We start from the raw sequence: 26,469 nt of genomic DNA, 5'->3' as shown, positions 1-26,469 counted from the left end.
TCTATGGCTGCTGCTAAAAAGAAAAAAATCACTTTAGGGAAAGTTAGATTCAGAACTAAATCAAACAAACCAAAGGTATTTCTGTATATCTTTTATTTTAATTTTGCACACTCTTAGGCTGGATACACCAAAGAAGTGTTTCATTTAAACACGTTGTAAACTCATACAGGGAAATCCGGTTGGGAAAGATGGGACTCCACAGCGCCATCTGGTGTCGCAGCGTTATATCGCATATACAACACATATAAAACACTTTTTCTTTACCAATCTAGCTGAGTCCTTAGATTGAGAGTTTCATTCTGCACCCGCTATTTCAAATTTGGAAAAGTTGGCAAAAGTCCTTTCCCTGCATCTGAAGTAGTAAAATAGAGTTACCACTTCATGGGGTCATTTTTTAAAAAAATCCTCCATCCTTTCTTTTAAAAAATCAATACAAGTAGAAAATGAGAACATTAGGGCGAAGGCAAAGTAGGTGCTTAGAAGAGCTTTTGGAATATTGTGAGATGCATTAGTGAGGGTGTATAGATTTATTTCTGCCAACTGGTAGTCTCAGACCCTCCAAGTGCCCCTATTTTCCAGGGACAGTCCCAGATTTACAGAAGCCGTCCCAGTTCCTGATTTGATCAAATGTCCTGCTTCTTAGGACATCCCTATTTTCATTGGAGTAATGTTGAAAGGTATTTAGCCTTTGAAGGTGTCTGGAAAGAATTTCTATAACAGCACACACAGTGACACCAGCTCCCCCAGTGCCAGGTTTTCTGCTACTGCCTGTGTGGCTATTTGTGCCACATATTTAAAGTAGCAAAAATTAAATGAGAAGAAGCAGAGGTGTGGGGCTCTGCGCGTGTAGGATGCTGTATTGTACACACCTGCATAAGTGCACATTTGAAATATCCCCGGGGGAAATGCAAAAGAACAAAGTTGTTCCATAACAACTGTAACAATAATGGGGGGAAGTTGGTGAAGTATCTGAGATTTCAGAAAGTGAAAGGCCAGGAAATGGTGGAAATCAATGCCAAAAATGGAGGATGGACAGAAAGATTTCCCAACTAATTCTGCAGGTTAAGTCACTTCCAGTGTTCAGATGTCATAAATCAGGTTAGGGGAAAAAAATTTTTTGGAATAGACAAGTGGAAATCGCAGATGGAATGAGCAAGCAGAAATGCAGTGGGTTTGCTATTACATTGTGTGGCTTCATAGTGAGCAAGATGGTACCATAATGAGCAAACAGGCTATTGTGGGTTGTGTCTCTTGAAATGGATGCTTGAGTTGCGTAAAAAGAGGACTCTGTTAAAATACGGACCGAGTGGAGGAGATGGTTTCTCGCTTTGTACAGAAACTGGGGGCCAGTGGATAGTCCCCATTCTCTAACAGGGTTCTTACTGGATATTCCCAAATACGATCGGGGATCTTGCATGTCTTGCGACTGGGCAGAAGATTAAAGACTGGCAGCCAAGATTAAAACTCGCACACTATTAACCGTCTTTCTGTGCAGGACTTGTCATTCCACTTGCCATCCTGATAGAATTCAATGCAGTCCTCCTTCCCACCAGCATTGTTTGGCTCTTCGTTTGCCCAGTTGGTGTAATTTACTTCATTGCCATTCAGGTGGACAAACGTGCCTTCTGACTGCAAGTCGTTCATTCCCAGATAAGCTGCCTTGTTGTGACGAGCAACTATTTGCTGGATGGCTGCGTTCTCAGCAGAATACCTCGGAGAGGCAAGCTGACCACCGGCCTGGAAGCAGGTCGCTTTGGCTGCCTCAAAGCTGCCTTGGGAGCCGTCCGTTTTGAATAGCTTCTCACCAACACTTCGGCCATTTGGGAATAAATGAGCTAGAGGAATATAGAATCAGTTACACAGCTGCGTTAAGTTTTGGCTTCACTGAATGGTACTTGATTAGTTATTCCTCCTCAAGTGCAAGGCAGTCTGGGAAGGTTGTACAAAACGGAAGCTCTAGGTTGGGCTCTAGGTTGAGCTCTAGGTTGGGCCAAAGATCCTTGCATTGCAGGGGGTTGGACTAGATGACCCTCGTGGCCCCTTCCAACTCTGATTCTATGACCCCTGATCCTTTTAAGAGGATATAGCAGGGATTGAACTGGGGGCCTTCTGCAATGAGAAGCAATGAGAAGGTATGGTCTGATCCCTTTACTGGAAAAGGATTATACACATCCTTCTTCCATTCCAACTTGCATCTTGCCCAGAGGAAAGAATCACAGAACTTGATGGAAAATGTATTTTAAGCTTACATTCTAGCTAGCTAATGGGTGGCAAAGCACTCTCTACCACTTTTGTTGATTCATGTTGATGCTTAGTTTTTTAATATGAAGTTTGGGTAGTGTCTTTTAGGTTGAACCTTACGAGTTCACATTGATATTCAAGTACAGTAATCTTTAGTGTGGGGACTTATCGGAGTGCACTGTCTCTCTGCTGGTTTGAAATGCCCTTAGGAAATGTAAATCACTATAGTTAGAATAGGTGCTAAACCTGCTGTGACTTTAACTATATAATTATTTACAAATATGAATGGGAATCAGGTTTGCCATAAATCATACAATTAATGCTTTGGTCATATGAAGCTTAGCAGTTCTTCCCACGTCTAATCCTCATGTTCATGGCCAGAATCAGGTTTAACTCAACGATAGCAAATCAGAACTAATGACCTTATTAGCAATGTAGAGCCAACACAGTTGCCATTTTAGACAGTAGGGGGCTGTCTAAAATTGCCGCTGTTCTTTGTGTTGAATACATGCTATATGGTAATTTATGAACCTAATAGGTATCTAAAGCAGGGGTAGGCAACCTAAGGCCCGTGGGCCAGATGCGGCCCAACTGCCTTCTAAATCTGGCCCATGGACGGTTCGGGAATCAGCATATTTTTACATGTGTAGAATGTGTCCTTTTATTTAGAAGGCATCTCTGGGTTATTTGTGGGGCCTGCCTGGTGTTTTTACATGAACAGAATGTGTGCTTTTATTTAAAATGCATCTCTGGGTTATTTGTTCATTCCCCCCCCCCAAAAAAAATATAGTCCGGCCCACCACATGGTCTGAGAGACGGTGGACCGGCCCATGGCTGAAAAAGGTTGCTGACCCCTGATCTAAAGCCATTTGCACATAACAAAATATGTATTTTATCAAAGTAATTGTTGAACTGAAATACAATTAAGAGGTTTATCTTATATTTTTGAAATGTACATCTAGGGTTTTTTCTTTAATTTTGGGGGGGACCCCCAAGAGAGTGGGGCCCTAAGCTATAGCTTGTTTAGCTTATACGTAAATCTGGCGCGGAGTAGGATCAGCTGAGCTTCCTTCGTAACATACTAATCTATATAGAAGGAGATTGTTTTGCCCTTTTGGATGGGGAACCTTCAGACATGTAGCCCTGCCCTTGCCACTTGAAAGTGGTACAGTCCTGAGAAAGCTTACAATCTGTTGATTTTCTCTCTCTGAGCTTTAACTCCAAGAGCCAGAGCAGCTGGATTTAGGCTGCATCGTCATATTAAAATCAACATGTACCGGTAGGTCCCTCTGCAGGACACTTGATAGATAACTTCATGCGTTTCGCAGAAAATGATATCTGATATCCACATTCTTGCCCGTCCACTCCATTATCTCACCATTTTGGTTCTTGAGCATAGCATTTCTCAGAGCCTCTACTTGTTCTTTCAAATGGGCCACTTCAGATTCCAGGTGCTGAAGTTCTAAATGAGGTAACAATAAAGACAAAATTCTTAATATTGAGATGTAAAGCATATACAGTACTGAGAAAAGCATGACAGCCAGAGGAACCACCTCTGTGGTAAGCCACAAGTGCAGCGTCAAAAACCTCTGGATTCTCCGCCTCTGCTTCTCAGTTTTTGAAAAAGTACTTTAATAAACACAGGAAGTAATGCAGTTCAGAAGTCAAAGCTGCTGATTTAAAAACAAGTTGATGACCCCAGTTGTCTAACGAAACTATTTTTGCCTAGATTCAGGTGGGCAAGGTTGGGCTTGGGAAGAAATTGTTTGGTTCACATTTTCATGCAAACCTGCCTAATTGACATCTCCAAAAACCACACACTAACAAAAAAACTGGAATCCTATCAATCAGCTGTCCGGCAGCTGGTGATTGAGGCCATCTCCATTTCCCTTTCTCCACTAAATAGTTTGTTCTCGGTAGGATTCTGGTTTCTCTTTATTCTTTTTCTTTAGCAAACTTTTCCAAAAACACAAATTGGAGATAGATCAAAATTGAAGCAAAATGGGTAGAATGGGTAAGTATTATGAGGCTTAAGTCAGCTCAATAAATAGATTTCAGTTTGTTTGTTTGTTTGTTTGTTTGTTTGTTTTAAAGGACTATACAAATGCAGTCCTGGCTGCTCTGTGCAAATGCTGCAAATCACCACTGCCATCTATTAGGAACTTGGACCCACGTATCTTGTTTGAGATGTGATTGTTCTCACCTTGATTGGGGCGCATGTAAAGGATTTTGCCAATGTGGTTTCTCTAACAGCACTCTTAGTAGATCATGATGGAAGCATGATACTATATCAGGCATAGGCAAACTCGGCCCTCCAGATGTTTTGGAACTACAACTCCCATGATCCCTAGCTAACAGGACCAGTGGTCAGGGATGATGGGAACTGTGGTCCCAAAACAACTGGAGGGCCGAGTTTGCCTATGCCTATACTATATCCACTAAGTATGCTGTTATAGGAATCACATAGGTGGAGGCATTTAGGCAGACTTCCTAATAGGTGTAGGACGAACTGCATCAGCAACTGAGTACCTACCGGTATAGAGAGGGGAGTCTTAAACTACTGACATTGTTATATAATGAGCAAAAAAGCCAACCATTATTCCAAACTAACTGGCATAAAGCCTATTGTGGGCATTTCTTGGTGACACCTGGGGAAATACAGTGTGGTCAAGTCTTGGAGCCCCTGACCATAGAAATGCTCCTGTTATAGGTTTACAAAATGTGAATTTTATGAAACTGAAACAACCAGATGACCCTGGTCTGCCTAGGTCTTTGTACTGACAATCATCTTCTTTCAGATGTTCTCTGTGATGCAATCACAGTGTGTCTGGCTGTTTACTGGGAAGGTTGGTGGTTCGAGCCCACTCAGAGACTGCTGTGGGCAGGATCCCTGTATTGCAGGGGGTTGGACTAGATGACCCTTGGGGTCCCTTCCAACTCTACAATTCTATTATGAGTTTATCAGATCAGGTTTTCCAGAGTCAGGTTTTTTGAAGAATCATCAGGAAGTGGCATTTCCCTGTTTGGGTTGTTTTTGTTCTTTGGTCATTTGTTACTAGTTGGTTTAAATGCGCCCTCTTGTGGTATAATAGAGATATAGCCAAAATAAATGTGCAGTTAGTTTAGAAGTGATGGATTTTCTCATCCGTTGTCACAGGGAAATGTCGCCACAAGGTGAGATCTTTCTTTGTAATTATTTGTCAGAATAAATGTGCTCCCAGATACAGCCACCGTATTTGTTTGCTTTAGGTGGCTGTAGGTGGAATTATACCTTGATTTCAGGTGGCTTTGACTTTACTACTACCTGGTGAAGGAAAGTGAAACCATTGAGATGATGCCTTGTACTTTGCAAATACTCTTACATGAAAGCAGGTTGCATTCAGAGGTTGTCTCCTCAGTGTCCAGTATGATTTGTCCACCAGAGAAGAAAGATGGCAGATTAGCAGGTAGCTAATCTATGAATAGGCTCCTACCTCTTGCTCCATGGTCCCCCTTTGGTCCTCTTTCACCTACTAGACCCCGATCTCCTTTAGCGCCTTGAGGCCCAGCTTTTCCTGGAGGTCCCTGAATTCCTTGGGGCCCTAGAAATCAAGGGATTAATTGAGCAGGAATAACAGGACGTAAGAAATACGAATCCATGTTCAAGTTCTACAAGAACACCCGTTGCATGGACAAACATTTAGATCCCGATCAAACCTTGAGTGGACGGCCCAGTTCTGGCGGTGATGCGCTCATACTTCGGCATCAAATACAGAAATACTTGTTTCGAAAAGTTCTGACTAATGGCTAATGGTTTATTTTACACTGAGCCATGAAGCTCACCTCAGATTGCCTTATTGTAAGAATCAGCAGCTACTGACTGAGCCGTATCCATCCCATCAGGGCTATCATTGGTCCCCTAGATACCAAACCAAAGCCAAGGGGGGGGGGTATCCTCAAAAAGTGACAATTAGGATAGTGCCAGGGGAGGCAGAAATGACAGCGGTCTGGTTTAGAGACACACACAGAGTGGTAGCACCTCAATGCAGGTCACTTTGCTCCCTCCTCAGAATGGTTCCCAGTCGTGGTCCCTCCCCTCTTGCTCTAATTCTAAGGTGAAGTGGGAGAGTACAAACGCAGGCAGATAATGATCTGGAATTAAAAATGGCTGACTGCGCTGCAGAGCTCCACCAGGCGATGGGCCTTTTGAAGCATTGCTGCCTGGTTTGGCAGGGCTGGGGCCAATGTCCGGATGGCCAGCAAGTTTGGTTTGGCTGCCACGGTATTCAACTTTGATTGGTATCTGGTCAGTGTGTGCAGCGGGCGGTGCCGGATTTACGTATAAGCTAAACAAGCTATAGCTTAGGGCCCCACTCCCTTGGGGACCCCCCAAAAAAAACTAAAGGAAAAAAAAACCTGGATGTATTTTTTTCAAAATTTAGGGTAAAAAACAAATACGGTAAAATAAAAAACCTACATACAGCAACAGTATTTTGTGCTGTGTAGGCTCCTATGATGTAAGTAATGGGCCCCGCCTGCTAGCCTGCTCCCTAAAGTATCACTGGTTTGCTCATTTCTATATATAGGGTGCCTACATTCTGCATGGACTGGTTGCATGACAACATGTGCAAATTGCTTTAGTTACCTATTGTTGTTGTTTAGTCGTTTAGTCGTGTCCGACTCCTCATGACCCCATGGACCAGAGCACACCAGGCACTCCTGTCTTCCACTGCCTCCCGCAGATTAGGTCCATAAATTACCATATAGCATATATTCAACACAAAAAAACAGTGACTATTTGTTGTTGACAAAGGACAACTGGACATATAAAGGGCCCCATTACCTTCAGTAGCTTAGGACATCATCAAACCTAAATCCGGCCCTGGTGGTGGGGTAAAGAGGCTGGAGTGCAAGGGGCTGTAAACGTCGCCCCTGGGAAGGCGGCGAGCGGCCATTGCTGACCAAGGTCCTTACTACACAACAGTCATTTGTCTATACCAGGCATCCCCAAACTGCGGCCCTCCAGATGTTTTGGCCTACAACTCCCATGATCCCTAGCTAACAGGACCAGTGGTCAGGGATGATGGGAATTGTAGTCCAAAACATCTGGAGGGCCGAAATTTGGGGATGCCTGGTCTATACTGTAAGGATTGCTTGCAAAGAGAAGAGTATGGCATATTCCCATTCCACTAAGCCCATCCCTGACTAGTCTTTGTAACTGTACCTTGATCACCCTTGTGTCCTGCTGGACCCGGTAATCCATTGCTCCCAGGCATTCCAAGAATGAAAGGGCATGTGTTGTCCTTGCCTGCAGTGGGGACTGCGCTTTGTGAGAATGCCGCCGGCAAGAGAAGGAAGCCAAAAGTCCAAAGGAATCCCATGCCTAGAAAGTTGATTTTAGAAGAATGCATGCATAGCCTTTTCAGCAAGATCTACTGCAATTTTTTTTACGGAGAACAGTTCTAAAGTGATCCCAGTAAAACAGTTGTGTGAAATAATGATTTTGTTCGTCTTGAATGGAAAAAAAATGTTGTATGTAAGATATAATTTCAGGTACTTTTGAGTCGATTGGCAAATGCACATAAAGAGTAGCAACTGAGCATATTTGAATAAAGGCTCAGGGAATGTGTATCAATAGCACCAACAGGAGGTTTTGTACTCTGGATGTTCAACATGGCATAGCCTCCCTGTAAGTTTTGCACACATGTTGCACAACAGGGAGAGTTTCAACTAGGGTTGGCCAGTTCTGCATGTGTTCATTCATAAATCTGTTCCATCCCATTTCCTCTTTAAGATGTGACTTTTTAAAAAAAGAGATCTGCACACACACACACACACACACACACACACACACACACACACACACATTTAAATACTTCCTTCATCTCAACATATGGATTTGTAGTTGCATTTTATGCTAAAATACATGTTTTATAATCCATTGTGGTAATTTTTTTAAAGTGAAATTTATTGGAGCTTTTCTAGTGCAAACAGCAAGCACAAACCTCTGATCAGGATGGGGACCATAGCAGGCCCCTCTATAAGGCCCCCCCCCCCCCAAGCAGTTTGTGATCTGAAACCTTCCCTGAACTTATTTGGTTTAGGAAGCCATTCACATTTGTGAATAGTATTTCACCTACCTCCGTTGCCCCAACACCTATGACTGAAGATGCTGTGGACTGAACCTAATGTGCTTATATACAAAACTGGCTTTGAAATGTCATAGGGAAAATGACAATTGGGGGATTGTGAAACTAATTGTGGTCAGAAAAACCTCAACCTTCTCTGAAAATGAAATTAGAAAATAAAAATAACAAGATATAGAAATGATGAGGGAGTGCATTGATTCAAAACCATACTAGAAAGATGTTATAGGTTCTGTTAACAGAGGGTAGAGGGAGCAATAGCTGCCAGGAAGGGCACTGCATGATTTCTTCTCAGGCGAGTCATAGAAAACCCATCTTCAAATGAATCTATTATTATTTTTAGAAGAGGCATCCCTCCTGTGTGAGAGTTTTCTCAGGATTGGCTTAGTGGTCACAATTTTTATAAGTGCTTGTATTAATCATCCTTAACATTTAGAAGGTCTTGAAAAATATTTTAATCTAATCAATTAACCAACTAAAGCCCACGCTCCTGTATCAGTTACTTGGGAACAAACCCAGTTGAAATGAATGAGACTGAATTCTGAGTAGACCCGCATAGGGTTGCAGTGTATAGTTGCAGCCCCAGTACACATGCAAATGTTATTTTATGTAAAGTATTTTAAATCCTGCCTTTCGTCCATATGGAGACAAGGACGTAGAACAACAAGGAAAGCAAATGTATAGTAGCACTAGAATTTTCAAGAAGATTAAGACTGCTAAAAACAATTATTGGCAATCATTTTGTGGCTGGAATCTGGCCGAAGCAAAATTACATGGGAGTTTTTTTTTTTTAATGAAGAACTCTCTCTTTCACTAGTGCATAGAGACAGAAAAAGGTTCCTATTTCCAGGATCACACTTACCTTCTTCAAGTCCAAATTTTGTTTCAATATTGGAAGCACCCCAGCGTCCTCTGTGTTTATCACTCAAGTGAGAATATTCTCTCTCTTTTTTCTTCTTCCACCCACTGTGTTTATCAGCTGAAATACTATGGAGCAAAGCTCAAGTCCCCACCCACCCCAGAGTACAAACAGTCTGGAGCTTCTACAGTGTAAGATAGGGTGGGTTTTGGGTCCACCCCCCAAGTTGTTGACCTTTGAGAATGCATTTTGCAGTGGCGTTTTTTTTTTTAAAGTACAATTCACATATCATTCCATAAATCAATAAGATGATTGCACTACAGTACAATATAAGCCTAGTGTCAACTTGCGGGGGATGGGGACGGGACCCACCTCAGTATTGAAAAACAGACAAGTTCATAGATGAGCTAAACAAAGGCAGCAAGTGTTGAGGTGGGCTGGATCACATATTGGTAGTCAACATGCTTCACGATCTGCTGTTCCTCTAATAATAATAATAATAATAATAATAATAATAATAATAATATTTATTTATTTATTTATACCTTGCCCATCTGGCTGGGTTTCCCCAGCCACTCTGGGCGGCTTCCAACAGAAGAATAAAATAATCGATTAAAGATTAAAAGCCTTCCTAAACAGGGCTGCCTTCAGATGTCTTCTAAAAATCTGGTAGCTGTTTTTCTCTTTGACATCTGATGGGAGGGAGTTCCACAGGGCGGGCGCCACCACCGAGAAGGCCCTCTGCCTGGTTCCCTGCAACTTGGCTTCTCGCAACGAGGGAATCGCCAGAAGGCCCTCGGCGCTGGACCTCAGTGTCCGGGCAGAACGATGGGGTGGAGACGCTCCTTCAGGTATACTGGATCGAGGCCATTTAGGGCTTTAAAGGTCAGCACCAACACTTTGAATTGTGCTCGGAAACGTACTGGGAGCCAATGTTTCATATACTGTAGTTCTTTTGATTCCATTCACAGGAGCAACTATTATTTTAGTAGTGTGCCAGTAAATATTGCCTCTGAGAGTCATGAGTGCCTGTCTCACATCAATGAACCCCCAAGCAGCTTTTTAAAATGCACTGCAGGAATGGGGCTTCAGAGGACCCATCTGAAGCTTAGCCATGTATTTTCATCCCCACCTACAGCACCATCCATGTTGTTCCCAAGCCATGGGTCTTCATTTTGCTCCGAGTGCTTATCCTGGAGTTCCTCAGGAAGTGAGGCCCCCCACTCTTGCCTTGAGGTGGGCAAGTGACCTAATGGTCGTCCCAGGGATTTGATCTAGAACCTTCTCTGGTGGCTTCCACCTGACATGGCAGGTTTCCCACTGCTTGGCACATCCCCATGTTGCCAGATGGTGGCTGTTGCCTCTCGCGCTTCTGCCAAGCCATCTTCCACCCACCTCTCGTGTATGGAGGGTAGGCTTGGGGTGGAATTCATTGACTTCCTTGAAAATTACTTGATCCATACGAAGGAGGTTTAAGAATTGAAAGCAAAAAAATCAAGAAAATCACTTGATGCAACTTTTCCTGGACTCTACCATTTCAGTCCATGTGAAGGGGGAAAGCACATGATGCTCCCCAATTTAAAATGCTCTTCTGCAAAGAAAACAGTGGAATTTGCCAGAAAGCACATAAGTAGTGTAATTTATTTTGTTAAGAAAGAACTGCCCTCCCCCCCACACTTTAGGACAGGTGAACAAACTGTAAAAAGATGTCATATTGCCCAGATTGCTAAAGCAGAATAAATTTTGTTCAATATTTGAACTACAGTTCTAGTCAATATTTGTTTTTGAGAAGGGCAAGTTAGCTTATCTTAAAACACCCTCTAGAAACGCAGTGAGAGACGTTGTTTGATTTACTGTGGTCAAGGCTGTACAGCTTTCGCCTTGCAATCATACATGTATAGCTTACTAACAATGCCCTAATATCAGAATAATATCAGTATCTGACGAAGTGTGCATCCACACGAAAGCTCATACCAAAATAAAAACTTAGTTGGTCTTTAAGGTGCTACTGAAGGAATTTTTTTATTTTGCTAATATCAGAAGATTGTTCATGTGTTCAGAAGAAGACCGAAGCATATATACTATGTCTCGTGTTCAGACTCATATTACAGCCTATAGTTGCAAAATATTTTCTCAACTGAGATCACTAACAAATTACCTACATATTGAGCATTCATCCTGATTTGTTTGCAGGGAGGTAAGATGATATCCTCTATTAACTAAGCAAAACTTATACTACCACCCCAAATTTCCAATCCCGGGGCATTGTCGTTTGGCTGAGTATGAACCATTAGCACAAATCCTTCTTATGTCCAATTCCACCCAGTTTATTTTTCATCAATGGAAATATAATCAGCATGAATTATAGTGCAAATGAGTCAGAAAGTGAAATCTAGCTGGATGCAGAGAATGTTGTGCAAAAATGTTGGGGAAAATGATGAACCATTGTGGCATTTAATATGTGTATATCTTTCCAACGTTTGACCAAATGTGCATCCCACAATGGAATAGAAAGACAGCATCCTGCATTCTGGTGTACGTCCTATTGGAAGCAATGGCGTAGCTGGTCAGTTTCCATGTTTGGGTGTGAATGCCAATGAGCATCTGATTTGCACAAGTGGTAGACCGTGAGAACAATGGAAAGCAGGTTCTGGCCAGCCCTCCTCAGTTCAATGATTCAGTACTTTCTAACCCATCTCTTCGTGAAGCTGAGGCTCCAATACTTTGGCCACCTCATGAGAAGAGAAGAATCCTTGGAAAAGACCCTGATGTTGGGAAAGATTGAGGGCACTAGGAGAAGGGGACGACAGAGGACAAGATGGTTGGACAGTGTTCTCGAAGCTACGAACATGAGTTTGACCAAACTACGGGAGGCAGTGCAAGACAGGAGTGCCTGGCGTGCTATGGTCCATGGGGTCACGAAGAGTCGGACACGACTAAACGACTAAACAACAACAACAACCCATCTCTACCTCACATAAATGCTCCTATGAATGCTTACTCATATGATGAAAATAGTTCTGTTTGCTCCAAGAATATCTCTTTTAATAAACAGTTTTGAAAATATAAATATAAAAATATCCTGTGCATGTAAAAAAAACCACCCACATCAAAAGCAATGCACCCCACTTAAAAAACAACAACCACCCACAAAGCATTTTCAACTTCAGATTTACAAGACCTCTCATTTCATTCTGAATGTGCGTCTTAAGCGGGAAAACGGATCATGATTTATTGATAAAAGCCCATCTACATAGTACTTTATACAGTAACACAAGCAAGAAGAAGCCCGAAGCTGCTTCCTCTCCCGCTCCTCCCCTCCCAGACACATCCCACAAAATGCCCTTACAACTCAGTTAAAAACAGTTAAAACACTAAAAAAAAAATCTTTTAATGATACTTTTAAAAATCAAATTAAAAGCAATTTAAAAGAAGAAGCCCTCTCTGCAGCAGTCCTTATAAAACCTGCCAGGCCCTGCCCTGGCCCAATGGCTATGTTATGCGTGCACATATGTCAATAGATTAAAGAAAAAAGGAATAACAAAATAATGATTAATGTCTACGGATAAAAAGCAAACACAGTATTGAAGCTTGTGGCTGGGTCGAGCTTTTTTTTTTTTTTTGGAACAGAGGGCCTAAAATTCACAGAGTAGTAGCCTCTTCTCCCCACAGGCCCGGTCGTTCCACTTTCCATTCACATAAACTTCTACACAGTTCTCCCTGCCCTTTTCATTATTGGGTTCTCCCTGCAGCCAGTTGGAGTAAACGATGGCATCGCCATTCAGGTACCTAAATTTCCCCTCCGTCTGGATATCAGTTACCCCAAGAAAGACCGACTTGTTATGCTGAACAACTATCTGTTGGACGGCTGTGTTCTCCGCAGCATTTTTGGGGGCAGCCAGCTGGCCCCCAGCTTGCAGACACTTTTGCTTCAGGTCATCAAAGTTGCCTTCATAGCCGTTGGTTACGAATACTTTGTTACCGACAATTCGCCCTCCCGGGAATGCTGCAACTAAAGGAAAGAAAGGGAGTGTGCATCAGGTTGATAAGTCAGCCGCTGCGTTTTGCAAAGCCAATAAACGGATGACAACCTCTGGTATTTGTATAACCCACAGAAATCTTGGATTTGAGTAATGCTTTTTAGCAACAAGGTGATTAATGCCATCCTATGTAGAAGCAAGAGAACCCTCATAGCACCTTGGCTGTGGCCACAAAGGTAGCAATTGAAAATTGATGGTGCACCTGGCTCTGGCCAGGCTACAGCACATTCAAAAGAAACGCCAGTGTTTACATTTTCTTCACCAAATTTTCAAAATGTTGCAATTGTTTTGTAGGAAAGGAAAACGGATCTTTAAAAAGGGGGGTTCGGATAACTCTGCAAAAGACTAGGGATAACCTACACAATTTATTCCCGTGCTTATTGAGCTTGTACTGCAGTCATAAACTTGCAAAGACAACGTTGCTGCTGGTTCTCTAATGCTACTGCAGGAGGCGATGGATGCATGTGCTGAAATCTAAGGGTTACGAGGAACACGCCTGTGCTATCACATATAATGTGCCCATATACATGTATGTTGGTGCTGGTTCTCTGTTAAGGGGCCAAAAGGAGTGAGGGAGGTGGCAAAATACAGTTCACAATTTTTCTGTTATGTGCAACATTTACCTTTTTGATATTTGGAGAAACTGGCTTGCAAGGCTCCTAGCTGCCCCTCTAGGTCACTGACTTGTTTTTTCATAAGGTTGACCTCTGAGAAATAATAAAACGACCATGATCTGCAAGATTCAGTACTGTAGTAATATGCGGTAAACAATATATTGCACACAGTATGGACGTGAAACGTTTTGTTAAACCAAATGCCACCTCCCCCTCCCTCTCCAACTTCCACCCACCCAGGAACTGTAAAAATTACCAGACAATCCAAATGGCACAACACAATAAACATGTTGTTGTCACAATCAATCAACTGCTGCCATAATTAATTAATTCATCATTCATTCATTAATTCTATGGAAATTTAAATAATATTATGCTATATTAAATACATAATCTCAGTGTAGAATCAACTGGAAATGAATTTGTACATTAGTGAATATTGGATGGTGATCTCTTACTATGTCTGTTTTGCTTGTGTGTTGGTGTATGCATGTGTGCATTAATGGTATGAATTAATTATACCATTAATGGTTCAGTAATATTAATGTCCATCAACGGTAAACGTTTGTTCTATTTCAAAAGAAGTCTTTGTTTATACAGAAACAGTGGTACCTCGGGTTACAGACGCTTTGGGTTACACGTTTTTAGGTTGCGGGAAACCTGGAAGTACCAGAAAGGATTACTTCCGGGTTTTGCTGCTTGCGTATATGCAGAAGCACTAAAGCACACTTTGCGCATGCACAGAAGCACCAAATTGCATCACACACGTGCACAGACACGGCGTTGCGGGATACGAACGCTGCGGGTTGCGGATGTGCCTCCATCACAGATTACGTCCGCAACCCGAGATTCCACTGTACATGTATCCATCACTTGCTCCCTCTTTCAGACCTTCTTGTTAAGGGCCAAACTAGAAAAAGTATTCCCACCCCACCCCCTAGAATGGTCTGGAATGAAATACACTCTCATTGGATTTGTGTGATTTTTTTTAAAAAAAGTTAGAGCCACCCTGATTGTTCCCTTAAACTTTCCCTCAATAAACAGAGATACAAAATTCACATAGGTTGTACCAACCCTTCACTGCGAAAAAGGGCACAGAAAGTTAAAAGACCAGCATTAATTTTTTTTGCTCTAACACTTTTAATGCATCGCTTTTAACGCCAACAACAGAAGGCTACGCTCCTTACCTGAGAGACCGCTGTCACCTTTGGCCCCTTTGTCACCTATAGATCCTTTATCTCCTTTGGATCCAGGAGATCCTGGTTTCCCCACTGGCCCTTGTGTACCGGTTGCTCCTTGTAATCCTATGGAGATAATAATAATAATAATAATAATGTTGTTGTTGTTGTTTAGTCGTTTAGTCGTGTCCGACTCTTCGTGACCCCATGGACCATAGCACGCCAGGCACTCCTGTCTTCCACTGCCTCCCGCAGTTCGGTCAAACTCATGTCCGTAGCCTCGAGAACACTGTCCAACCATCTCGTCCTCTGTCGTCCCCTTCTCCTAGTGCCCTCAATCTTTCCCAACATCAGGGTCTTTTATTATTATAATAATAATAATAATAATAATAATAATAATTTTATTTATACCCTGCCCATCTGGCTGGGGTTCCCCAGTCACTCTGGGCAGCTGCCAACACATATGAAAACATAATAAGACATATAAAATTAAAAACTTATTGATACAGGATTTTTTTAAAAAATAAATAAAAAACCCTAGCAAGTTAGTTGGTAGGTGGCTTCTGTCTTCCTATGCATGTTAACATCTGTTAACGGCCATAGCCAATTGGTTTAAAAGGTTGTATGCAGGAGCAGTGTGAACAAATCACCCATCTTTTCGTTTTGCTAACTGGAAAGGAGGATCAAAGGTTGACATTGAGCAGAAGATGAGCAAGGGCGTTACACCTGGCACCCCTGGGCCAGAGCCCTTGAGCACTGGTAAGATGAGTTACCATTTTGAATTTCCCACAGTGACATGGAATGGTCTGGAGCCTCGCGGAGGATTAAAACAGCACTCCCGGGGGTGGGATGGGGTGGAGAGTGAGTGAGCGAGTGCAGACATTTTCAATGCTCAGAATGCCCTGGACTGATTCTATATTAGGGGTATTGTGGGAAAATTAAAATGGCAGCTTTTTCATTGCAGGTGGAGTCCCACTGATGTGGGAGGGCATCCATCCCAGGGCACTTTGCTGAGGTCCTCCTCAAATTCAGAGCTAAATCTGGGGAGTGCCAGTTTCCTCCTTTTTTTAAAAAAAGTCATCTAAGTTAGTGACTAGCTAAAAATCCCTCAAACTAACTATGCACTACATCAAGAAGTTATTTCTGTTGTCTCTACAGAACCTTTCTCATGCCATAAAAATGTTTGTTCAGATGCACCTTTTCGTCCACACCACTTACCTCTTTCTCCTACATCTCCTTTCACTCCCTTTTCGCCCACTGGGCCTCTGTCACCTTTGGGCCCAGCGACACCTGTGGCACCTTTGGGACCTTGGGCACCAGTAGCTCCTTTCGGACCTACAGCAATATTGAACGGGGAGGGGAAAATCAACAAAAATGGAAGGTACTATGTAATGATCACAAATGCAAAAGTAGGTAAATAGTTTCAGCTCAGCCCTAGTTTGTCTATTATTCATCCATCCATCCATCCATTCCTATGCTGCCCTTCATCCAAAGTTCACAGGGAAGTTTACAATATAAAAGCACAAAAATACACACAATGGTAACAAAATACCAGACCACCCATCCGGTTTAAGAGGTCATAGATGGTTTAATTAGCCAAAGGCTGGGAGAATGCTTTTGCCTAAAGATATGTAACAAAGGTGGGAGAGCATTCCACAAACAGGGAGCCTGGTCTCATGTTGTTGCCCTCTGGGCTTTTTGTAGAGGAGGCACATGAAGAAAGGCCCAGATGGTGATTGCACACAGCTTAGGTTGGACATTCACACAGAAATGATAGCTTCAGTGTTTATATATTAACTTTGGTTTATACTGAGGATAAAAAGGCTATCCTGTGGCTTGCCGATCAGAAGATCGGCGGTTCGAATCCCCGCGACGGGGTGAGCTCCCTTTGCTCGGTCCCAGCTCCTGCCAACCTAGCAGTTCGAAAGCAAGTTAAAAGTGCAAGTTGATAAATAGGGAAGGTAAACGGCATTTCCGTGTGCTGCTCTGGTTCGCCAGAAGCGGCTTTGTCATGCTGGCCACATGACCTGGAAGCTGTACGCCAGCTCCCTCGGCCAATAACGCAAGATGAGTGCCGCAACCCCAGAGTCGGTCACAACTGGACCTAATGGTCAGGGTCCCTTTACCTTAGGATATGATACCGTGTTTCTCATATTATAAGACACGTCTTATATTTATTTTTTCCTCAAAAAAACACACTATGGCTTATTTTCAAGGGATGTCTTATTTTTTTCCTCCTCCTCCTGCCGTGGCCGGCATTGCTGCTGCTCCTATCACTATGTCTTATTTTCGGGGTATGGCTTATATTCCTTGAATGCTTAAAAATCCTGCTATGGCTTATTTTATGGGGATGCCTTAAAATATGAGAAACAGGGTAGTTAGTCACAACTTTATATCTAGGGGGTAGTCCTGTTAGTCTGGTATACCAAAACAAACAATGATGAGGCTATGGTATTGCAGAGCAGGGGTAGCCAATATGGTGCCCTCCCAATGTGAGATACAACTTACACCATCCTTGTCATTGGTTTTGCTGAATGGGGCTGATGGGCATTGCATTCCAACAACCTCCCATGTTAACTACCGCTGCCTTAGAAACTAGCAAATATATCATAGCATAAGCTTTTCTGGACTAGTGTCAGATGCATTTGATGAAGTGGCCTTTATCACTACAGCCAGAACATGACTTCAGAAGCTGGTTGTCACAGATCACAATCTTTTTGTGACTTCAGCCAATTGCCTAACAATGGGGGTCAAGCTGGAGAGCTGTCAGCCTATGATGTATTTGCTTGTTCTTTCATTGGCATCCACGATAGATGTATATATAGAGAGAAACATCAGAGGAATGGGCATTTTATGGTTGCTTTCTCCACTCATAGCATTTATAACTTGGAAACTGTACCATACGAAGTATCTGGACAAGAGAGTGAATGTGAACATTCTCAGTGTATTCTTTTAAAAGCTGTGACTAGGTTCCAAAAAAGCTACTTGGGCATGCTTAAGGACTTGGGCATACTTACTGACATTTAGGTCTTTTTACTTCTTTTGTTGGATGGTAGGTCTCCAGGGATATCACACATGGCTGTTTGAGAAGCAGAAGCCCCCAACCCCACTGGGTGCGCAGAAGTAGCTGTATGCTCCTTCGGATCCTGGCCATTGTGGTATATTGAACCCTCTAGCAGAAATCCAACTGTTTAGCACTTAGGATTACCTGTTTCTCCCTTGACGCCTTTTTCACCTTGTGGGCCATTGTTGCCTTGTGCTCCAGAGGGGCCGACGCTTCCCGGAGGACCCTGCAAACCTCGGATTCCACGCGGTCCTACTCAAAAGAAATAAGTTTTGTGAGCAGGCAGAGATATACACCAATGAGGAAGGTCTCTTGTGATGAGTTGCAGTGCACCAGGAGCTCCTGGGCCTTAGAACTGGGAACATTGAAATGTGCATGCCATTGTCCCAATCTGGTATGCCTCCAGAGTGGTGGAGGATGCTGTCCTACCACTAGTGTTGAAATAAGTTTCAACTGAAAGTCTGGTGAGGTTCTGTACATGGTCTGGGGTATGGGCACCATCTTGTCTTTCATCTCAGGCAGCAAAATGTCCTGGGCCAGTCCTGTACTGGGAGCAAGGGAAGAGGACCTTGGTGGGTTTGTAGGGGAAATGTTCGGTGCGCCCAATGGGCAGGATGGCCCTCTAACAAGACTTAGAGACAGGTGTGGATAAAAATATTTAAAAAGTTTGATTTCTTGTAATAATATCTAGCTTTTGTTGAACAATGCAATACAATTCCATTTAGTCAACAACACTCCTTACCCATTTCTCCACCATCTCCTTTGGGTCCTTGCTCTCCTTGGGTCCCCTTTTCTCCTTGTGGTCCAGCTGGTCCTATTTTTCCGGGAGGACCAAGAATTCCTCTTGGTCCTTCCAAACCTGGCATTAAGTGGAAGAATGAAAAGTGGGGTTATCTTAATGATAAAGCTTACATATGAGAGAAATGCAATACATAATAATCCAAGGAAGAAGTTTATTGAGAGGTGGGCCTTGTTTTTACGTTTCTGGAATGATGATATCTCCCCTTTTAACTTATGCATGATACTATAGAGCAGGCATAGGGAAACTCCAGATGTTTTGGGACTACAACTCACACCATGCCTAGCTAACAGGACCAGTGGTCAGAGATGATGGGAGTTGTAGTCCCAAAACATCTGGAGTGCTGAATTTGCCATATTTCAAAAAGTGAAAATCTGGATGGAAAAGTTGTTGAGCTTTTTTGGCCATAGTTGCAAAAACGACACTGCCGACATCGGTTGCCATATGTCTGCCTTGACATTTAGCCAATTTCCTCCCAGACACTGCTTCTGACTGCAGTATTCCAGGTATGTCTGGGGAATTCTGGACGTATGGCAATCCTAAAGTTAGCCAAGGCAGCTACATTCAAGGTGGCTGTGGCTGTTGCCATTCATCCACCAGATGACGTTGCCCTCCCCTGCCTATATTTGCTTTCTCCTCTTCTGCCCTTTTCCTTCTCTGTTTGGCATCATGTCCCTCTTGATCCAGTGAGAGGAGGAGAAATGCAGAATATCATGCAGTTTTGCACTTCTGTCTCTCACTGTTGATGGACCTGCATCACAGTCTTTGCAGGATCAATTTGAAATCTTAAGATTCATTTTAATATTGATGTCATGCTACTTTGCTTTTAAGTTGTCTTGGTAGAATTTTTACGCTGTTTGCATGTCCAGGTGCCGTGACTCTGCTGCCCCTACCCAGTGGAGAAAAACCAGTCAAGACACATTCTTTTGAGTTGAATAAGAGCACAACTTTATTGTAAGAGGTTTGGCATAGGCATACTATGCCTTCTATAACAACCAGCTCACCTGCTGGAAGCATTTTCTCCATGGGGTCTACCCTGAGGCAAGGAGGTCCTATGACTTACATCAAATAGGTATGTCCCCGCCAGGATCTCCACCTTGAGACTATGACTCTAGCCCCCACCTGGGAATCTGGATAGAAGCACCTCCTCCAGGATCCTTTTAACAGGATGCCCCTTTCCCTTGGACTAAGGCTTTTACCCTCAGGTGGTGGTTTAAGCACTGGATAAGCCTAAGTCATGGTCAAAGAAGAGGTTTTCTTAACATTTAAAACCAACTGATACTTATCACTAGGAAATTAGCAATGTAATTGGGGGTCATCATAGAATTGCATCATAAGCTGTTTATGCTTAAATTAAGTGAGATTGCATGGTTTGCTGTCTTTCCCCCCCTCAGTGTGTGAATGAAAGCTGATCCTCAAAGAATGGAGACTCTTAAGAAGTCACATTTTCCATACCTTGTTCTCCTTTGTCCCCTTTTGGTCCTTGGACTCCATCTCTCCCATTTATCCCTGGTAACCCTTTCTCAGCTGGTCCACATACAACCAGTGAGCAGGCATTCCGATCCAAGTTCTGTATAACTTGCGGTGACCCCTGGAACAATGCTGGTGAAAATTGCGAAGCCAACACAGAGAGTGTTAGAAGCACCAGCATTGTTCAGTGGTTTGACCTGGGGGGGGGGGGAATTTAAAGGGATAGAAAGAGGAGAAAAGAATTAACCCAAACCCAACCATACCAATTATAATGCACTGCAATGAAATGAAGACTGGCTATATGAACAGAGATTTAATATATTGTGGGTCAAGTCTTGTGTAATAGATTGAAGTAGGGGATTATGCACCATTTCCAACACTCTTTTAATTTTCTTTTGTTTCATCATCTCTTGAACAGCTACACACAAGAAGAAAGTTTTTTTTTTCAAGGAAAGAGAACCCATTGGCCATGCTGCCTTGGGCTGATGAAAGTTGGAGCCCAAGAGCACCCAGAAGAGGCCTCATGCCTATCATAATAGCTAGCACCTATATGATTACTATTAATATTGTCAATAATAATAATAAGAATAATAATATAACCAACCCTTCGCCAGCAGGTCCAAGGGTGTGCTTTAAATTCAGTATTATAAACAGGTTTCCAAAATAAATAAATAAATATTTTGTGATACAAAACTAACAAACAAGGAAAAGTACGTATAGCGTCTCCACTTTCAATTCATAGTCTTTTTTCATAGTTCATTTACATTCAGTATTAGACACTATTGCCATAGACTCTGGGGGAAAATAGAAGGGAGAGAGAAGGTTGTGGGGTGATGATCTTTTCATTCTATTGCATAGGGTTTCTGCAGGGTTTTTGTGTCAGCGTCTCATGGGTAGGTCCTATATTTATATGGTTATATGTTTTTATTGGCATTGTGAGAGACTGGAGGGTCCGGGGTTTGGTTGGCTGTGTTCAGTTGGTTGCAGTGTGGTTTATTTTCATGTTAGTGTGCGGAGTTTTTTTGTTGTTGTGTCAAGTTAGCCATATTGGTTTGTAAGTTGTTGGCCAGGGGATAGGTCAGTTAAAGCAAGCTACAATCTCAGGTATGAGGTGTGGGTGTCCTGAAACCACATATCTCGGGTGTCAAAGCGCAGGGTATAGAGACATGTATTTAGCATTCAACAAAAACTGTATAGTGAAAGTGCCAGACACACCTCTTCACATAAGGCACATTTCAAGATCCCATTTAGGGAAGAATAAGATTCTGCACTCTACTAGGGATGGGATTTTCTGCAAATCACTGTGTCAAGCTTATCTGCATGGATCCCCCCCCCAAAAAAAACACCCCTCCTACATCACTCCTTGATCTTGGTGAGAAGTGGGCTATTTATTTATTTTTACTGGTTCTGCTAAAAATTCAAATAAGACTCACACATATTAAATGCATTCTTATGCGTATCATATTACACACGTATTGGGTGCTTTTCAACCAAGTTTTACTCGGAGACTAAGTAGTGGAACTAAATTAGTCATGTTCAGCAGGTGTGCTCTGAGTAAAACTTGGTTAAATACCAATTGTTATTTGCATATATAATCAGTGTTTCCTAAAGTAGCAAGCACATAAAGAGATCCATAAAGGAATGAATGTAACTGTATTAAAATATGCATGTATTATCTTTATAATACATGCAGAAAGATAGTACAGTCGTACCTTGGATCCCAAATGCCTTGTGAGTCGAACGTTTTGGCTCCCAAACGCCGCAAACCTGGAACTGAGTGTTCCAATTTGTGAACGTTCTTTGGAACCCAAACTTCCTGCAGCCAATTGGAAGCCGTGCCTTGATTGTTGAACGTTTTTGGAAGTTGAACAGACTTCTGGAACAGATTCCATTCGACAACCAAGGTACGACTGTACATTGGACTATTCCATTGAATTTGTTTGACTTCCAAAGTACCACTGTACTGCATAGGGTTAGCAGGCATTAACTAGGCTTTGGGAAGGAGGAGGGAGGACTCTAGGACCCTGTCAGGGCCCTCACATCTCATTCCTGAAGCAAGTGTTTACTAGGCTTTGGGAAGGAGGAAGGTAGGCGCCTTCTTGCCTCTGCACACTGCGTGGGGGAACCGCATCCAGTTCCAGGTTCAATCTCCAGCATCTTAAATCTTGGAAAGTGGCTGCAAGTCAGTGCAAACAATACTGAGCTAGATGGACTGATCTGATTCAATATACATTGCCCTCTGTAGCTGGAGATGCCAACAGCCAAACCTGGGATTTTCCCATACAAAGCATGGGCTGTACCACTGATCTATGGCCCTTCCCCTATTATGCTTCAGCAGCATCTCTGGGCTAAATTGAGTTGATCAGAAACATGAAGCCAGAAGGTTATGAAGGGGATGCTGACACCAGGTGACTATATGCAAAACAGTCAGTTCCCAGCTCTAACTAAGAGGGTATCTCAGCCAGTGGAACTTTTATCACCTGGGTAGGGCAATCTGTACTTGCCAAAATACCATTTCCCCTGCCATAATTATAAAAGGAATAGAAATGCCTTCTTCCTTTACAGCCGGACGTCCGAACAATACATTCAAAAGGACAATTTGCCAACTGCATTTAAATCAGGGTGTTAAACAAAATGGATCAAGATACTAACAAATTACATTGCTGTTGGACACAAAATCAACTCGTCGTTAAATCTGGAGCTAATTATTAGATAAGCGCAGGCAGATGTGAAAGTCTGATATGGAAAGCACTTAATAATCAAAGGATGGATTATCAATGAAGAGAGAGTTAAGGCGGCAGATCTAGCTCTGGTTGAAATTAATCAAATCCATGGAGCACAATGCAATCTGACCAGTTTGAACAAGGAACTGGCGGCAGTCTTCAGTATCGCATGTATTTCAATCGCATAGCCATCATTAAGGAAGGGCAAATTAAAAATCTACTCACTCACTTTGACGTTTCTGGTGCTCTACAAAGGCCTGGACAGGAATCATCCGTTAGGAGTTCAGCCTTCCTTTTATAGGCTACGAGTTAAGTAACACAGGCTTTGGTTTCTCAACCATGTGACCTCACAGGAAACTTATAGGCAATTTATAACACTCCGGGAGCTGTTGGCCTCTTTCAACGTTGTGTAGCTGATAAGACATGCACAGAACAAAGGATGGGATTTCCCATGGCTTGCAAAATGTAAGGAATTTGTATTTTGGAGCAAAAGGGCTGGGGGCTCAAATATGCATGAATGTTATGCAGAACGTTATGCAGAATGTTATGTTTTGCCAGTAACAGGATTCAATGGTCAGGGTTTCCCCAGATGTGGCTAATGACCCCACTGGAACCAAAGAACCATAGAATTGTAGAGTTGGAAGGGACCACGAAGGCCATCTGGTCCAACCCCCTGCAATGCAGGAATCTTTTACCCAAAGAATATAGGGTAAGTGGTGGTTGAGTGGTTGACTCGTAGCTGAGTGTGTGAACAGACTCCATGGAAAAGCATTGCATTTGAGGCATTGCCCAGTGATATGAAAACTTGGAACTGGTTCATGCATGTTCAAGCTCTGATGACTGCAACATCAGACAAGAACAAGTGTCATGTCCTGCTCCTAGTCTGGTTGGCTGGCTCCTTTGGGAAGCAGGATGCTAGGCTAGAGAGGATGTTGGTCTGATCCAGCAGGTTTTATATATCCTCATGCTCTCAGAGCATAGGTAGCCTGCAGATGTTGTGGACTGCAGCTCCCATCAGCCTCAGTCAGCATGGCCAATAGCCAGGTATGATAGGCGGTGTAGTCTAAAACATCTAGAGCAGGGGTTCCCAACAAAATTTTCTTGAGGACCCCTCATCGAGCCGCTATTGTGACAAGGACCCCCATTAATTCCTAATCCTAAAATTAAAAAGTGAGAGCCAAATTAAGAGTCTTTTTCTATTTTTTCCAGTAAGCTTAACACTGATCTTGGAAGGGTTAGGTTCAAGGGACGCGACGATTTAGGTTCAATGGACACTGACAAGATCGGTTCGAGAGTCACTGACTTACTTGCTTGAACATCAAATGCATTATCTTCCTCTTCATCTGTAGGTCTTTGTCGTTTTAACGAACCACTTTTTAACCAATGGTCCATTTTTAACTATGCGAACTGTAGCTTCCGCGAAAAACGCTTTGTTTACTGTTTTGCAAAGAGGCAGCGTGCGCCAGGGAGGAGGGAGGGGAATGGAGAAGACAGGGTACCTGCGCAGTAGCGCACAAATGAATCCGACGCGCGCAAAGCATCTTGGGGAGGTGAGTGTTAGTAGAATGCGCACGCTGCCTCTTTGCAAAACAGTAGTGTTTGTAAAGCGCCACCTAACGGCATACAGCAGAACTACTGCCTCTATCTAATTTTAGTTTTGCGCTAGACTCTGCTCATGCAGGAAGCGGCCAGAACAAAAAATCTGTTATCATACGAAATATATTTAATATTTTTTTTATTCTAATAGCATCTTGCGGACCCCTCTGGCATAGCTCGCGGACCCCTGGGGGTCCGCGGACCACCTGTTGGGAACCACTGATCTAGAGTGCACCACATTGGCTACCCATCTTAGACCATGTGGCTATCTAGTTTGGCAACCCCAGATGCTCATGGGAAGCCCAGAAATGAGGCTTGAATGCAATAGTGCTCTCCTCATGTGAATGGACCATCATAGATGGTCTCATACACGTTGCTCATTGGAGTCAGGCTACATGTTAGCCTGCCCATCAATAAGTGCTCCAAGATGTAAAGTTGCCTTATTCTAAACCTGACCATCCATCTTTTTCATGCTGTACTGTCTACTCTCAATGGCAATAGCTGATCCAGTTCTCAAGCAGAGTTTACTCCAGCTCTATTACAGTGGTACCTCTGGTTAAGAACTTGATTCATTCCGGAGGTCCGTTCTTAACCTGAAACCGTTCTTAACCTGAGGTACCACTTTAGCTAATGGGGCCCTCCCACTGCCGCCACGCCACCGCTGCACGATTTCTGTTCCCATCCTGAAGTAAAGTTCTTAACCCGAGGTACTACTTCTGGGTTAGCAGAGTCTGTAACCTGAAGCGTTTGTAACCCGAAGCGTTTGTAACCCGAGGTACCACTTACTAGAAATTGTTTAAATCACCTTCCTGAATCTTGGGTCCCCAAATGTTCTCAGATTACAATTCCCATCATCCCCAGCCAATTCAGCTAATAGTCAAGAATGGTGGAATGTGCAATCCAACAACTTTGGGGGACATATTGGGGAAAGGTTTTCTAACTATGTATGGTAGAGTTTGAACCAGGGGTAGCTACTTATCCGCGAATAGCATTTACATCACCCTTGTGCTATGACTCCTCCTCGCCATTATGCACATGAAAGAGTGACCTTTTCTGTGGTGTTTGATCTATGATACCTCATTCAGACATGCAAATTGGCACTTTATGTAACATGTGATTGCCATTAATGACTTTTGAAAAAGCTGCTTCTCGCGCATCCAGTTTGGCAAGATTTTGGCTCGCTTCCAACTCCTCCCCGTAAAAAGCATGGCATAGCTGAATAACCAGCTCCACCGTAGCAAATTGTTGTGCAACATCATGTACTTTTGGGAGTGCTTAAGGAACTCCAAATATGTTATAATCACCACGGGTAATCCTGCCAACGCCCCTTTGAAAGAGAGACACACACAGTTTTTTCACACAAATATTTTCTTCAACAACAGTATTTCACCAGGCATTCTAAAGCTGATCCATTTCCATAAGCTTTCTGACCCCTCCTCTCCCTGAGCTCTGAGTCTCCAGCTTTAAAAATCAGCGGTTAAAATGGTGCTCTCTGAAACAGCAGTATATTAAGTACCTGGCATGTGCTTATGCATTGTTTGCAAAATCCATAGCTTAGTACTCTGTATAGAACTTTTTCAGCATATTTCTGTCTCTTGCAAAAACATTTCAGCAAAGTAAATGGAACCTCAACCTCTCATTTCAACAGTCGCAAAGCCCCAGGACCACCCTGTAATTTCTTTCCTCTGCGTCCATACTTAAATCATGGCATTTGCTACCACAAGATGTGGTGATGGCCCCTAACATGGATAGCTTTAGAA

General features: G+C 42.9%; 2 protein-coding genes across 3 annotated transcripts; both read right to left on the bottom strand.

Moving 5' to 3' along the window:
- Nucleotides 1-76: 76 nt before the first annotated feature.
- Nucleotides 77-9,351, bottom strand: LOC118096444 (pulmonary surfactant-associated protein D-like). Its single transcript, XM_035138302.3, has 5 exons — nt 9,229-9,351; nt 7,445-7,603; nt 5,715-5,822; nt 3,620-3,703; nt 77-1,835 (listed from the first exon to the last, which is right to left on the bottom strand). Exons 2-5 carry the CDS (start codon nt 7,599-7,601, stop codon nt 1,459-1,461), a joined length of 726 nt encoding a protein of 241 aa, XP_034994193.1. The 5' UTR covers nt 7,602-7,603; nt 9,229-9,351; the 3' UTR covers nt 77-1,458.
- Nucleotides 9,352-12,435: 3,084 nt separating this feature from the next.
- Nucleotides 12,436-23,443, bottom strand: LOC118096553 (uncharacterized). Of its 2 annotated transcripts, none has more exons than XM_088670132.1 (8): nt 23,343-23,443; nt 20,376-20,587; nt 18,864-18,980; nt 18,266-18,373; nt 16,276-16,392; nt 15,067-15,183; nt 13,889-13,972; nt 12,436-13,237 (listed from the first exon to the last, which is right to left on the bottom strand). In XM_088670132.1, the coding sequence occupies exons 2-8, from the start codon at nt 20,569-20,571 to the stop codon at nt 12,861-12,863; spliced, it is 1,116 nt and encodes a 371-aa protein (XP_088526258.1). In that variant the 5' UTR covers nt 20,572-20,587; nt 23,343-23,443; the 3' UTR covers nt 12,436-12,860. The 2 variants fall into 2 exon arrangements, with proteins under 2 accessions (XP_088526258.1, XP_034994396.2); XM_035138505.3 differs by having other exon boundaries at nt 23,339-23,433.
- Nucleotides 23,444-26,469: the final 3,026 nt, after the last annotated feature.

Source organism: Zootoca vivipara, chromosome 5 (genome assembly GCF_965207765.1).
Source record: "Zootoca vivipara chromosome 5, rZooViv2.hap1.1, whole genome shotgun sequence".
NCBI classification, from domain to species: Eukaryota; Metazoa; Chordata; class Lepidosauria; order Squamata; family Lacertidae; genus Zootoca; species Zootoca vivipara.
The sequence above is the reverse complement of the archived record's forward strand: the minus strand, read 5'-3'. Positions and strand labels throughout refer to the sequence as shown.